A 14,559-nucleotide genomic window follows, 5' to 3' on the forward strand; every position below is an offset into this window, starting at 1 on the left:
AAGTCAGAAGCATGTGCTCAATTCAAGCTTGGACAGTAACGTACACTGCTACTCTATTCTTCACATAAAGAAAAATACAATAACCCTTTGCAGTTTCAATCTCCCCCACTCATTCTTCCCTAAATCTGAAAGTTGATAATTTTGAAGTACACAGACTTTACTATCTAGCAAAAAATAAGAGGTATTTTGGCTTACGGCAAGATAGCACCCCAGATCATTGCTTGTATTAGGCAGCTTCATTATGTTGGAGCAGAATTTTGTCATTCTCAGTGTTTAGAACACAGGGTTGGTTTTTTTTTTCCTTATGTCCTATATACCAAAGACTTATTGGAAGAATAACTAAAGATGCTACAGTAAGTTAGTCAAGATCTGTTAGAATAGTGCAATCAACTGTGGTTACGATGAAGGTATCCTCAGGCAGACCAACATCCCCTTTTCTGGAGAAACAGCACATAATTTCTCTAATACTGTAAAAATATTGATACATATTAACCTATCTATCCTGCCTATTTTAATGTATCCAAGTTACTTTAAAGTATGTTAGCAATAAGTTGAAGATAACAGTTAAGACCTTTGTCAGTTCCCAAGTCAGTTTCCTGCTTGTAATGAACAGCAGTTTTAGGATTAGTTTCCAATTTGTAATTTCGGCGTGTAATGAACCAAGCTTTCTGCAACAGTGCAGGTATACATGCTGTAAGGAACACTTCAAAGTATAAGCACAGGTAGAAAGACCAGTTTAAATGAACATTGGACAACAGACCTTCCATGCTTTTGATTTTATTAATGGCTGGCAAAATGTATTTCTTGTAGACAGTACAGAAAGTGCACAAAGCCTTAAGTCAAAAACTAAACAATACAGGATCTGCTGTTCAACAGCTGTAACTAAGCACCAACAATATGAAGTCTAGATAAAGTTGCATGACAACATTCATCACAATTTTTACAATAGAATTTATCACATGTTGATAGCAATGATGCCAGCCACAGCAGTATTAAATTGGATTAAAATTGTTTCAGCAGAAGTGAACAACTGTTCACCTTCTGCTTCTTGCCTTACAGTAACATTGTAAGCCATGTAACATTTATGAAAATTAGAAAAAGAAGCCTTGCTGTTATGTGGCTGATGACTCTTGCTAACTCACACTGCAACTATCGTAAATCTGATTTTCTTATTAGCAACCATCAATATAGCAATATTGACAGCTAAATCATACAAACTTAAGTTAGAGTGCCACTTGCTAAACACTTAGCACAACTGTATTCTATCTGACTGAAATCTATGTAAACTTTTTTTAAATAGAAAAATTTGCTATCTTATTCTGAAAAGTATTGGAGAAACATAGTAATGGAACATAAAATCTCAGTGGGCAGAAGGAATTAAGTATCTTGACTACGTGTCCACTAGGCAAAACTAATATTCAGCATTCCACAGTGAATTAAAAGCAGACTGCCTTTTATCAATGAAAACAAACTGTTCCTGAAAATGAAAACAGCCACAGGATGTTTTCCTTTAAATATTTTGAAACTCAAGTTAATAAAAAGGTAAACAGTGTGGTCTGCGTTTGATGTTTCCTACAGAATATTGCTAGGTATAGTAAATCAGTTTTTTTTTTTTAAATTGTATGCTTAATAACTAACTGTGGGAAAAGAGGAAATAATACATTGAAAAATTAACTTTTGTTAAAGCATAGAAGGGATGCTGCCTTCATCTGGGGATATGCTATGGCCAACCAATAAAGTTATGCTCACTTAGCCACCACTTGTCAATAGCACTGTAACAATTACATGATCTACTGCAGTAAGGATAAAAACCCTCTATGAGTTTAAAAAAGCATCAGTACCCATCCATAAACTTGATTTTAAACATGAGACACATTCCCTACAAAATATGAGATTAACAGAGTTTCATACCACTGGAAAACAGGACCAGCAGCAGGAAATACCAGAAGTAACAGTTCTAAAACCAAAATCAATTCCATGAAGATATCTGTAGTATTTGTTTACAAGTCTTATAGCTAAATGAAAACCTACATTAAGTAAACATGGAAAACAGTCAGTCAACCATACTTCTGAATACATCACAAATAATGGGACAAAATAAACTAGTAAGATTAGTAGTACATTTTGTTTTGTTTTTTTTTTTATGTTCTTGGGAATAAACTTTCCTCTTAGAAAATAAAATTCCAACTGTAAATCTGTTGACTTCTTTAAAACAAAAGCATCAATTATTTCATTTTAGGGCTCCTGTGCTTTATGCAACCAGCATAAGCCTGATGTATTCAAATTCTTGCCAGAAGAAACTCCTACAGGAAGTGACAAAAAATCTATTTGAATTTAGCATCCCTCCTCAAGCACAAAATCCCTCTCTGTATGTCCCTGCATGTCCAGACTCTTCACTTCTGCATCATTTCTAACATGACAGTAACCAGTTTCTAACTAGCTCACTTACAAACTTGAAAATCTTGGTCAAATAAATTTAAAGAAGAATGCTGCTTTTTTAGCTCCATGTTAGCATAACTGTGACCTTTTCCTCACTCTAACATTAAGAGAAGGAAGAGCAGTAAGATGCTTCCATCCAAATTTTGCTCCAGAAATACCACATTCCTATAATATTTTCCTATTAACTTGATTTTGCTTACATGAAGCATGGATATCCTTCTAAGTGCTATGCTAATTGCTGAACTACATCACACATGACTCTGCTTTGCAATTATATATCATTATATAATGATGCCGTTATAGAAAGAAATTACCCAGTTAAACACCAAAAAATAGTCTATGCACTATAAGTAATACAGACTCCCTCAGTGGAGGACTCACTGGAGTCCTTATTCCCAAAGAAATTTAGGATAATGTGGAGGAAAAATACAGAGTTTCATCTGCTGATATTTTTTGACTTAGAATTGCTTTCTGGCATAATTTCTGCAGCACATCCCTTAAAACAGTACTTATTTCTGCTCTTCTTCAATTCTGCCGTGTCCAGTAGCGCTTAACCTCAATTACCGCTTATTCCATCAAGCAACTTCCCACTTGTATGCCTTCATTTAATTTCTTATAGATATCAGTAATTAGTTAATATTTAATGATCTACCATCAGTAGGCTTTAGGAGACACATCACACTGAAGTTAATGAGCCACAGGGATGTTAAAATTCCACCTTTATTTCAAGCTAGCGTTTGTCATGTTTTGTTAACATGTGGAAAATTCTCTCTGCATCTAAAAGTATTTAGAGCCTTTTTTCCAAATGTTTTTGAAAGCCTAAATTACTTATACTAACTGAACCATGTATATGTATTATATAAACAAAACAGATTTATTTATAAAGTCTCAAACTCCACTGTTATGTTTCCTGGTATTCTATTTCAGTTAGTAAGGATTAGCCCACCAGCCTAGATGACAAGCCACTTTTATTAAAGAGATATACAATTTTTTGTAAATATGTCCTAGTGGATAAATTTCCTTAGAAAAGTAAGGTCATAATGAGAATGCAATATGACATACAGAACACACTGTGCTAATGCATGTACTCCAACCCACATATGTACCATTTCCTAAGGAGTGTAACGAGTGCTCTCACATTCACAGAAGCAGGGGAACAAAAAAAAAGAAAACAACCCAAAAGCCTTACCTTTTTGCAGACACTTTCAAAATTAATTTCTGTCCTAAGTGCAAGTCTGGTAACTTCATCTGGCTTTAATTCCTGTAGACAAAAAATATAGTTATTCTTCTTATAATCAGACTTTACGAAATACCTTCTACTACTGAGGGTAATAAGAGATTTTCAACAGCAAAATATGCAGAAAGGTGGTATCATTTACAGAAATATTTACATTGCCTGTGTTGTTGTGCTACAAATAAACTTCCAAATGCCCCACACCTTAGACTCTGAAGCTATTATTAGAAATCATTAACATATGTGAATATACAAGTTTAAGACAATAAAAAAGATTCGGGGAAGAAAAAAAAAAATCTCTTCTCTGAAGAGTGACTACACATGCAGTTTTCATTCCCAGACTTTACCATTTCCATTGGCAGCTGGAACAGAAGACTAAAAATCCTGGACAAGAGGATTTTGTTAAAAGTTGGTATTTTACAAAACATGTCCCTATAACTGATTTCTTGTTGTTCTAAAATAAATAGTTTATATACGTTGTATTACAAAATACCCTATTAACCTTATCAAATTGAACTCACTGAATATTGCATTTTCTTCCTAGGGCACTGCATCAAATAAATCAAGTTACATACCAGTTGTTTGCCAGATGGCTATTTTAAAAGCAGTTTAACTAAAGTTACAAAGAGCCCAAATCACTTCCACACATTCATAGTTCTGAAAAATCAAAAAATTTGTACAAACTTTGTACAAAGAAACCTAGTGACTGATAGCTTTCACCTAGATCTAGCCTATATCACAGTGATGGTGATACTTCAACAACTCAAGAAATTTCTGTTTGCTGAATTTCTAAAACTCCAGGAAAGAAGTGAACACTTAAATATAAAATATAGAGCAGCCTGCAGACTTCCGTAGATGTAATGTTCGGAAAATTTTAGGAAAAACTAAGGCGCTTACTTTCTTATAGATGGTCATACCTTGCATTTCAAAATCTTATATTGTCCTTCCTTCTCTATGTTAGATACCATATAGAGAGTCTGCATTGTACCTACATCTTTAAGGTGTGGCATAAATTGCATGTCTTACAGCTAAAAGCAAGCATGTAACAATGGGAATAAAGGAACAGTCGAAATCAAATTAACAGACCAAAAAAAGTTATTTTTGTGAATGTCAGAAGAGCTTCCTCATAATGAGGTCTAAAAGTCTGCAAAATAATCTCCCAAAGGTACTGGTGGAAGCCCAATCACTTGAAGAACAGAATCCAGATTGGAAAAACACTGGTGGATGTAGGAAACAATCTCCTACTGGCAGATGGACATTTGGATGACTTAACAGAATTTAGAGATGGAAAAGACCCATGATTCAGTTTTCCATGACTTCCCAAAGCACTTCACAGATGGTGAAAGCAGGACACTGTAGTTAAGTGACATGCTGACTGTCACATAGTTGGTTATGTTGGCAGCTATGGAACCCAGGATTATTCATTAAATTAAGCTGTTGCTTTATTTTTTTATTTTTTAAAAGATAATTTATAGAATCTCCATCCCAAATTAAACTATTTCCTGTCTCTTTAGGATTTAAATGCAACAACCTGTTTCAGATTGAAGGCAGACAAACTTCAGTAATACTGGAATGTCAAAGATTTAATTTTTGCATGACAATATTACAGAATTCCATTAACAATGCAGGACCATGCATAATAATGGAGAAAGAATTACAATCTGGAATGTGAAGTCATGAATGGAGCTTCACTGAAATGCCTGGTATACAGAACAAGGCTTAAACCCCCAAATTTACTTCTCTTAGATTTAAGGCAATACAAGCATTTTTGACTTATATACAGACTTTAGCAGCATCTGGTTTTGTAAAAACGGCCATGTAAGTCCAGTTATTGGAATAAATGGACCTTTCCCTGACTCAAAAAAAGAACCCTTGTATTGAATATATATTATGAAATCTTCTTTCACATGTTATGTTAAAGGATGGTTTAAGTGGCTGCCACCTCCAGCATCTCTAGGACCAGTCCAGGGATTCTCCCAGTCCTGCTGCTGGAGCCCTGCCTGGTGCATCCAAGGACTTGGAGGTATCCATCCGAGTTCTGTAGATGTGGCAGTTGCTTTCTTATTGGCAAGTTCAAACAGCTGTGAAGCTTAGCCATGCAGCTAGCTGCCACAGACAAGATCCTGTCTTTGACAGCACCCACATGTAACACACCCAGGACTCACAAGAACTTAAGTACAGCCACCCAAGCCCTTTTTCTCCTTTTCATGTGGTCGGGATTGGAAGTATGCCCCTTCCCATCCCTTCCAGATTCACCAGCACATGCACATTTATGGATCTCTCAAGTATCAGCACAGCATATATCTCTGTCCATCTAATACCCCTCTGCCTGGGTCCAGAGCCCTTTCACTTATTTCTTGGGCCTCCTACTTGCTGGCTGGAAGCAAGCTGCTACCCAGGCAGATACATGCCCTCACACTTACAGCTACTCTTGTCTTAAAGGGACGTCATGTTCACTCGTTCCTCCCAAACACCAGCAGCGACCTCAGCCCACCTGACATCCCTTCCCAGACCCAGTGCCTCCCACTAACTGCTAGTTCAACTTGAACTAGTGAATTACACTAGTCAGAAACACACACGTGGGATAAAACCATGTGAGAGTACAGACACTCTGCTTGGCCCCATCAGTAGCAGGCACCAAACACACAGGTTGTGAACTGTGGTCCCAGTTCAGATGCTGTGCCAAGAGCCTCATTTGCTTCACTTGCCCCACTGAAGCAAGTAAATCTCACCCAGCTGCACTGAGGACACATACTGTCCCTGCCCTCCCCAGCTGGGATAAATGCTGCTCCTGTTGCTGGAACCAAGATCCTCAACGCTTCCTGCTGCTGACACTGCAGGCTCACGGCACCTACATTCCAGGTCTGATTCCAGCTGCTGGCTCAGTATCCACTTATGCTAGTCCTCCCCATAGATGGGACCTAGTCCTTAAGAGCACTAGCACACACAGGATAAAGAGTGAGATTACACAGAAAGATTTATAAAAAGATGAAAGACTGGCAATCAGACACAAAACATGGTCAGATCAGTCTACTGATTGGCACCAGTTGGGACTGGCCCCTCCAATTCCTGCTCCCACCTATGCTCCCTCAACATTGTTCTGCATAGTCCACAGGCACCCCGTACCTCAAAATCCTCACATTCCTATTGCTTCCCATTCTTATCAGTTGCAAAATCCAGGCTCACCTTCCCCAGAGCAATACCAGTAGTTTTCTAACAGCCCATTACATAGTGCTGGAGACTTTTTGTCTGTCACTGTCTCTGTTATCCCTTGTCCTCTAGCTCTACTCCTCCGCATTTTTGTTCACTCCTTCCCCCTTTACTTATCCTCTCAGCATTGAAAGGTCCACTACTGGAGGCTAATAATGAAGACTAATCTTAGCACCTTCCACATGCTCTCATGTATCATAGCTGCTTTCTGAAATCATGTTAATACTTGGTATCGTAACATCCTGCGCCAGTACATCTCCAAGTTCAATGAGATGTTACATTCCAAGAGAAGAGGGAATACAAGGTACCAGGTAAGTATGCTACTTTACGAAGTATCCATCCCACAATAATCCAAGACTACGTCAATACAGACAAAGCTCCCCTGCCAACCAACACACACAAACTCATCTCTGGCAAACATTTTAAACAACCCTCAATTTTTTTTTTCTTTTCTTAAAAAGCCATCAAAATAAAGTCCTGACTGCCCTTAAGGCTTGATGAAAAACAAGTATTAGGATAGATACTTTTATATTTGGGTATACACTTTCCCCCTGTTTGCTGACAATGTTTTCTTTGTGGGAAAAAGACTACAATTACAAGCGCTAATGACTGTCAGATATGCTACCAGCACTGATGGCACCAGTGCCCTAGCTGGCAAATGCTGCTACACTTACAGATAATGTGTAGTAAGTAACATGGGGCACAGATGGTTTTCTGAAATGCCAGTGCTATGTGTCCTGTATAGTCAGTAACTATGGGCGGACAAAGACTGGCCTGAGCTGGGAAAAGGGAGTGCTGGGGCACAAGAAGGGATATGGTGGCATGCAGAAGAGGTAGCTGTGGGCAACCATGCAGCTCTACACCACCATCTAGTACCAGAGGCAGTAAGCTCACCCCACTACTTACAGAAACTTAGAAGAGCAGGGCTTTTTTGTTGTGGTTGTTACCTCTTTTTTAATGATGAACTTCTTATATAAATTGTAACTGCCTTACACAGAAAGGCAAGGCTATATTGGACAGAAATATGCCAAACATAAATGGCATCTGGAAAATACGATTTCATGCCAACATTGATAATGGTTGCTCAGACGACACTACCTATGCTATACTGAGGAAGATATAAAAAAACTCTGACTGGATGAGGCTTTGACACATCTCAGAAATGATGATTATTCACATAAAATGTATTCCCAGCTATGGTGTCTAACGCAGTTTTAGATGACTCAAGAGTTAGGAAAAAAAAAAAAAAAAGTTTGCCAGTAGTGGCCTGTGGAAGCAATTTAGGATTCCTCGCACCATTAAAAAATCACTCAGTTTCAATTTTGTTTTGACTAGTATTTTCCTTCTAACTTTATCATACAATTTAATTCATTGTCCTCATTTTTCACATTCTCTTAGCTGTATGAGTGTTGAGCCTTTCCTTATGAAATCACTCCGTACACACCATGTTTATAACATGATTTCTGTCTTTAAAAAAGGAGGGATTTCTATTAAAAAAAGGTAGTAGAATCAGGTTATATACAAGCAGAAAACAATACCCATACCAAAAAATCATAATTTGTACCCCTGAACAGGTGTTTGAGACTAGTTTCTCAAAAAGTTTCTTATATTTTTTTCTACAGCATTCAGTCTGACTTTGCTGTTTCCTGTCATTTTTCTAGGTTCCTTAGTGCAGAGAAAGGCATAGGAAAAAAGCCCCAAACCTTGCCAGGAAGAATGGTGAGTCAACCTGGGCAAGGCAGAGATCTGATATGCTGAGTAGGTTCAGCATATCTCATCTCTCATTTCTTTACCTAAGCATTTTAGAATTCTTTGTGTATCTGTTTCAAGTGTTACACCTAAATGCTTTTACTTGCATTTTATTTAAATTTAGCACTAACTTGCTAAATTAAGTTATTTAACTTGGGAGGCATAGCAAGGCCCTTATGTGTAGTATGGGCAGGATTCTGTAAACTGGAGGAGCTGACACACTGAATTTTCATAGCACATCCTCTGTCCTAAGCTCCAAGCATAGTTCACCCAAGAGCAAGTCCTCATTTAAGCTGCATGGGCCAGTGGGTGCACAGACCTATTTCTAGGATTGGTGAGTGCAGGGTTTTGGGGGGTTTCTTAGTAACTGTTTTTAAAGGAAGAAAAAAAAAAAAGGAAAGCTTTTAGCATCGAGGTATTTAGATACTCACTTGACTCCTGAAGGACACTAGTATTCTGAACAAGTGACTTGGCAGTGTGTATACCTTCCTAATTTTCTGGTCATCAAATTCAGACCTGTGACAGGATCAATCAACTCTGATGAACATAAAGTGTCTGAAGTCTGCTGCATCAGGAGGTAACGGCAGATATCTTTAGACGTGAAATGCTGAAATGCTGGATCAAATTCCATATGAAAAAACTATGGTTTTTACTTGCTATGCTTTCAGATTGTGCTGTATTTTTAGTAGAAATGTATGGGCACACAGACAAGAGGTTTCTAGTGGCAGCTAGCAAAAGGAGTTTTGGTATCCAGCAGTGTTAGTATATCCATTTAAATGAATGTATTATTATTATTGTTATTATTGGAACATTTTAATGATTATCCAATCTATTTCTTAGCACTAAGTAAAATAAATTGTGTGGTTACATCATTCAGGCGTTCTCATGACGTCATTCGGCCAGAAGAAATAAATAAGATTTGGGGATTGTTGCAGTCAACAAAGCAGGAACTCATTAAAACGAAAGTCTGAATCTTTAATGCAGAAGATGCAGTCACAAACAAGTAGCAAATACAGCGTTCTGAGTCTACCAAACATCAGGTTACAGTTAGAGAAATTTGAGACAAATCAGTAGACCTCTCTGGCAGGATTTCACGCAGCTTAAAGGTGATGGATAAAGATGAGAGTGACCTGGATTGCCTGGCTTCTGTTGAGGGGAAAAAGGTAAAGCCAAATGGAAGATTAAATTTCCAGGAGCAAGAAAGGCTATAGGCCCTTTGTCTAGAATGAGAGTTCTCTCCCTTTATGATATTATCAAGACAGATACTGCAACCCATTTTATTCCTATGTTAAAAATCCTGGTTATAAAATGAGAACAAATGCAGAAAAGACTTTAAAAGGTTACACAGAGACAAATTTTCATTCCGTGGTAGATGAAGTTTGGGACATTTAATTACTCAAAGGGGGCTTAAGAGGTGACCTGTTAATAGTTGGTAAGTCCTGGCAGAAAGGCAGCCAGCTACTTGAAAGTGCTTAACTTTTTCTGTTGGTAAAATTAGCTATTTTATAATAAGACAGACATCTCGGTATAGCACTAATCTGTTTAATAAGCTTATTAATAAGTTTATGTCACACTTAACTAGACAATATCAGATTTTCTTACTCACCAGTTTAAATTTTCTGTCCTGCTGTTTTGTTTATGAATTTTATCCAAATTCCCCTCCTGGCAATAGTATTAATCTTGGTTTCTCATCTGGTAAAATGGGAGCTTGGAAAGATACAGCCTGGTGGGAGGGGGGGAGGGGACAGTTGGTTTTGTGGTTTGTTTTTCTTACATTGGCAGAATGCCATTTAGTTTGTTATGGTGGCCCACTAACGAGACTTACATCTGTACAAATTCTTGTGTCTGTATGTGTGTGTATATATGTAACTGACAAATGATTTAGATTTATAAACTGTCAGGGGAAAAGTGTGTCACTTTTTCTTCATAATCAGTTTGATATAACCAGTTAGAGTACTGCATTTCTTGAAAACAGGCCTTCATAGACGAAACAAAACTTGTAATCTTATCATGGATTTAGTTTCTTTTTGAAAAGCATATAAACTTTCAGGTAAACCATGGCTGATTTATTTCATTGCTTTGAAGATACCATATTTTTGTGTACTTTCATAATGGTATTATTTACAGTAAGACTCAAAGACTACTTATGCTCAGAATGATCTTTTGCAGACTTACGAGAACAAACTGGTTATGACACGAAGCCATCCAGTGATTAAATTATAGAGGGAAAAAAAGAAGCTAAAGACCTGTTCTTCCTGGCAAGATAAAACTGAGGATTTTCAATGTTTGTGCATATTTACACCACAGCCTGCACCTTCCAGATAGAGAAAGTGAGGAAATCTATTTGGGAGCTACTGTCATGACTTCTTTGGTGACTCGCTGGCACCTCATTGGCATAAACCCTTGCTTTTTAAACTACAGATGGACACAAAAATCTAAGTCACACAAACATGTAAAGCTTAAAAAAAATACACAGTACTCTACTGGGTGCTAACAGAGACCACAGAAGATAGTAACTGACCACTGTAGTGATGTGGTTTGATAAAATTTCAAAGTACACAGATGCACAGATTTAGCTTTCCACAGAAGTTAAGTTTTACTGTAAATACCTGTGTCATAAAGAACAGACAACTGCAGGAAAGCAAAACCACAACAAAACCAGATTCCATAGATCTTTTTTTGTTCCATCAGTCTAGCCAACAAAGCTTTTCCTGGAAGCCTGACTGGATGACTTGATTCTATATCATCACATACTGAACCAGAGGTTTTATTCAGTGGAAATGGAGACATTTTCTCTTTAATTGCAGACAAAGTGAATTATAGTTTAAATACATTCCCCTGTATCATTAGGGTTTAAGATTATTATTATGTCCTACAGTAATTATAGTATTTTTCACTTATCGAATACCTAGATTTTGTATTACAAAAAGGAAGCATAAAAAGAAAGGGTTGTACTGTTGCACATTTTCCTAAAGTATACACTGAAGAAAATTTCATGTATTTTTTTTAATGACTTTGCATGTTTTATCAATTGCCTTACATTTTTTGAAAGCTTTATAGAATTTAATACTGGTTTGTCCTGCCTGTTATTTTAGTAAATGACTTCTCAAAATAAAAATAACCTTCTTTGAAACCATTAATTATCAGCCCTGTTGGATTAATAACAACTTGGGCAGGAGTACTACAGAACAGATTAAAGAAAAATAGTAAAACTTAATTCTCATTTTAAAACAAAAAGCCCAAGTAAGTCAGTAGAGGAAATTATCAGAACTTCCCCCAGAAATGAAAGCTGTAGAAATATCTTATTTTAAAGGAATATTTGGCATTTGGTTTTGATATGAATTAACTATTACTATCTTGTTTAAAAAAAAAAAAAGTCACTCCAAAATTTAATCATTGGGAATGCAAGAATGTATTTCGAGTGGAACTTGCTTAGCAGTTGTTCTTTTGTAAACTACACTGGTGTCAGGTTTTTGCTGGCACCAATTTTAAACATTACTAAATGTCTACAGTATTGCTGTCTCAGTTTAGATCCAAGTGAAATTCAATGTCAACCTGTGAGTTTTCATCTACTAAGTTTCACACTACAGAACTTTATAGTTTTCTGCTTTTTATTATTCCTTGGAAAATTAGAGTTATTAAAATACTCAAACAAAACTACACAATATTCCTCTGAACATCATTTTGTCCAAATGGTTACCTTCCTCTAGCTAAATATCCTTACTCTGCTATGCTGTACAAGCTCTCTTAAAAAGCAGAGCACACAGCTGAGGCAAAGACTACTTATTTATGCAGTATAATAACAAAACTAAATGAAAAAACAACTCCCCAAAAGAAGACTTAACATCACTAGTTTAAGCCGTTGTAAAATACTCGAACTTTATTCAGCAAGTATAGACTGCTCTTTTCTGCCACGTTTATAAACTAATTTAATATTTCAAGAGGTATGCAAGTCAAATGCCAGCAATTACATCAGTCTACCAAGATGAACACTGTGAACTCAGCGTTTTATTTAGTCAATTAGATTAAATGAATTGTTTAATTCTGGAGGTTCTCATCTGATTCAGAAGCCACATTCAGGAAGCAACAGCCACTGCTTTCATCACAGGACATATAAAAAAAAAAAGTTAGGAAACCTGTAATCTTGTGACAATTTCAGAAGTAGAAGGTACTATGAATGTAAATGTCAATTACAAGCATTTGAAAGAAAAGTTACAAAAAAGGAAAGAAGACGCTTACTGGATTATTCAGTACAGCAAGCACGATGATGCCAAAATTACCATTATTTGAATATTCTTTTTTCTTCAAACATCTTCTAACTCTGAATGTCAGTGCTCACTTGCACCAGTACAATTTCACTCTGTACTGGCAATTTGCTCCACACTGCTCTTCTAATATTAAAATAATAACCACATGCAATTTCAGGGTTAACATATTTCCAAGCAGTCCTGTGTTGGCTGGAACTGTCTTTGGTCTGGAATTACTATCCCTGGTATTTACAACCATTGCCAGTATAGCTGGTTGCCAGATGAACTGTTTTTCTAAAAATTTAAAGAAAAACAGTGTTACTTGCCAGAAGGGGACGCTATGCACAATTAACAGAAAGCTGTCTCCTCCATTTGGCCTCGTTTCTTCCAGCAGGAGCTTAAGCCAGCAACACTGCCACCAAAGCAATCAGAAAAGAGATGTGCTGTTCTCTCACAGTGTTCCTAATGAACACAGTGACTGACAAATAGGTGCAATCCAGCTAATAATCTCCACCACTAGATTCTGGTTTGAAATAGATACGGAAATGAAATGAATAACGAAAACAGAAGAACACAGAGAGATGTAGGAAGAGGTAGAAGAGCATGAATACACAAAGCCACACATATACACAGCCCCTTTTTGTCCGCTTCCAGAGAGGGTAAAGTTCTAGGATTAGACACAATGGAGAAAAAATTTCCTTCCTTCATTCCTTTTCCCCCTATGCACTTATCTCCAGGAAAAGTACTCCTCCTGCAGTCTTTTCTTAAAGCGTCATTGGAAATAAATACATTACTTTTTCTCCTTTCCCAGAGATCTTGAAACTTGAGCAAGACAAACCTGCAATCTTATTTTTTCAAGGTGAGGGGTAAAATTGGAAAGAAGAGATCTGGCAACAAAACATGAAAAAAAAAGATTTTTTTCTTTTGCTTCTATACCTGCAGATTTCAAAAATGGCTGCTAAAAGCAAAGTATTGGTATACAAAGTGCAAAAGAACTATCCAGGACAAATACATGATTCGTGTAAACATCCAACATCAATAATTCACCTTGTATCCTGGGGAATCCTATCGCAATTTTGTTACACAGTCTGTAGATGCTATGCCATACCTCTGATCATTCTTGACACTTTTCTGTATGCTTTTACTAGCTTTTCTTTTCTTCCCTCAGCCTTTTTTTCTTTCCAAATACACTAGAAAGACTTATGCAGTGTATGATAAAACAATCGATTTAAATAGGAACAGACTATATTCTGTCTGAAGACACAACATACCAATATAGCATTTTCACACAGGTACCTGTGGCAACACCAAAAACCACCTCCTTACTGGTAGTAGCGAATTTGATCCAGTGAAAATGAACCATTGGAAATGTAATTCTCACCACCACAACATGCATTACTTTGCATTTATCACTACTGAATTTCTTTAGTCATTTTATTGTCCAGTTAGTCAGCTTCATAATATCATTTCGTGGTGTCTTAGTGTTAGCATTTACGCTATCCTAAAATTCTGATCAAGCTCTGTCATTCATTCACTTTTTCTGAATAATTTCCAGCACTGATCTCCAGAGAACTCCACTGTTAGCTTCCCAGAACTATGAAGGCTAACCACCTACACCTCTCTTAGGACTTACTATGTTTAACTCTGTGACTGAAAGAAGATTATTCATATCCATGAACA

At 36.8% G+C, this 14,559-nt stretch overlaps 1 protein-coding gene across 1 annotated transcript in view; it reads right to left on the reverse strand.

The window, feature by feature from the left end:
* Positions 1 to 14,559, reverse strand: part of SRFBP1 (serum response factor binding protein 1) — a 71,206-nt gene that overhangs the window by 19,458 nt on the left and 37,189 nt on the right. The window contains exon 4 of the mRNA XM_061468686.1: positions 3,629 to 3,700. Within this exon, the coding sequence (XP_061324670.1) occupies positions 3,629 to 3,700 (72 nt within the window). The remainder of the gene's footprint in view (positions 1 to 3,628; positions 3,701 to 14,559) is intronic.

This window comes from Pezoporus flaviventris, unplaced genomic scaffold (genome assembly GCF_033815535.1).
Source record: "Pezoporus flaviventris isolate CSIRO_AGI_PZ_B2104156 unplaced genomic scaffold, CSIRO_AGI_Pfla_v1 ptg000050l, whole genome shotgun sequence".
Lineage (NCBI taxonomy): Eukaryota > Metazoa > Chordata > Aves > Psittaciformes > Psittacidae > Pezoporus > Pezoporus flaviventris.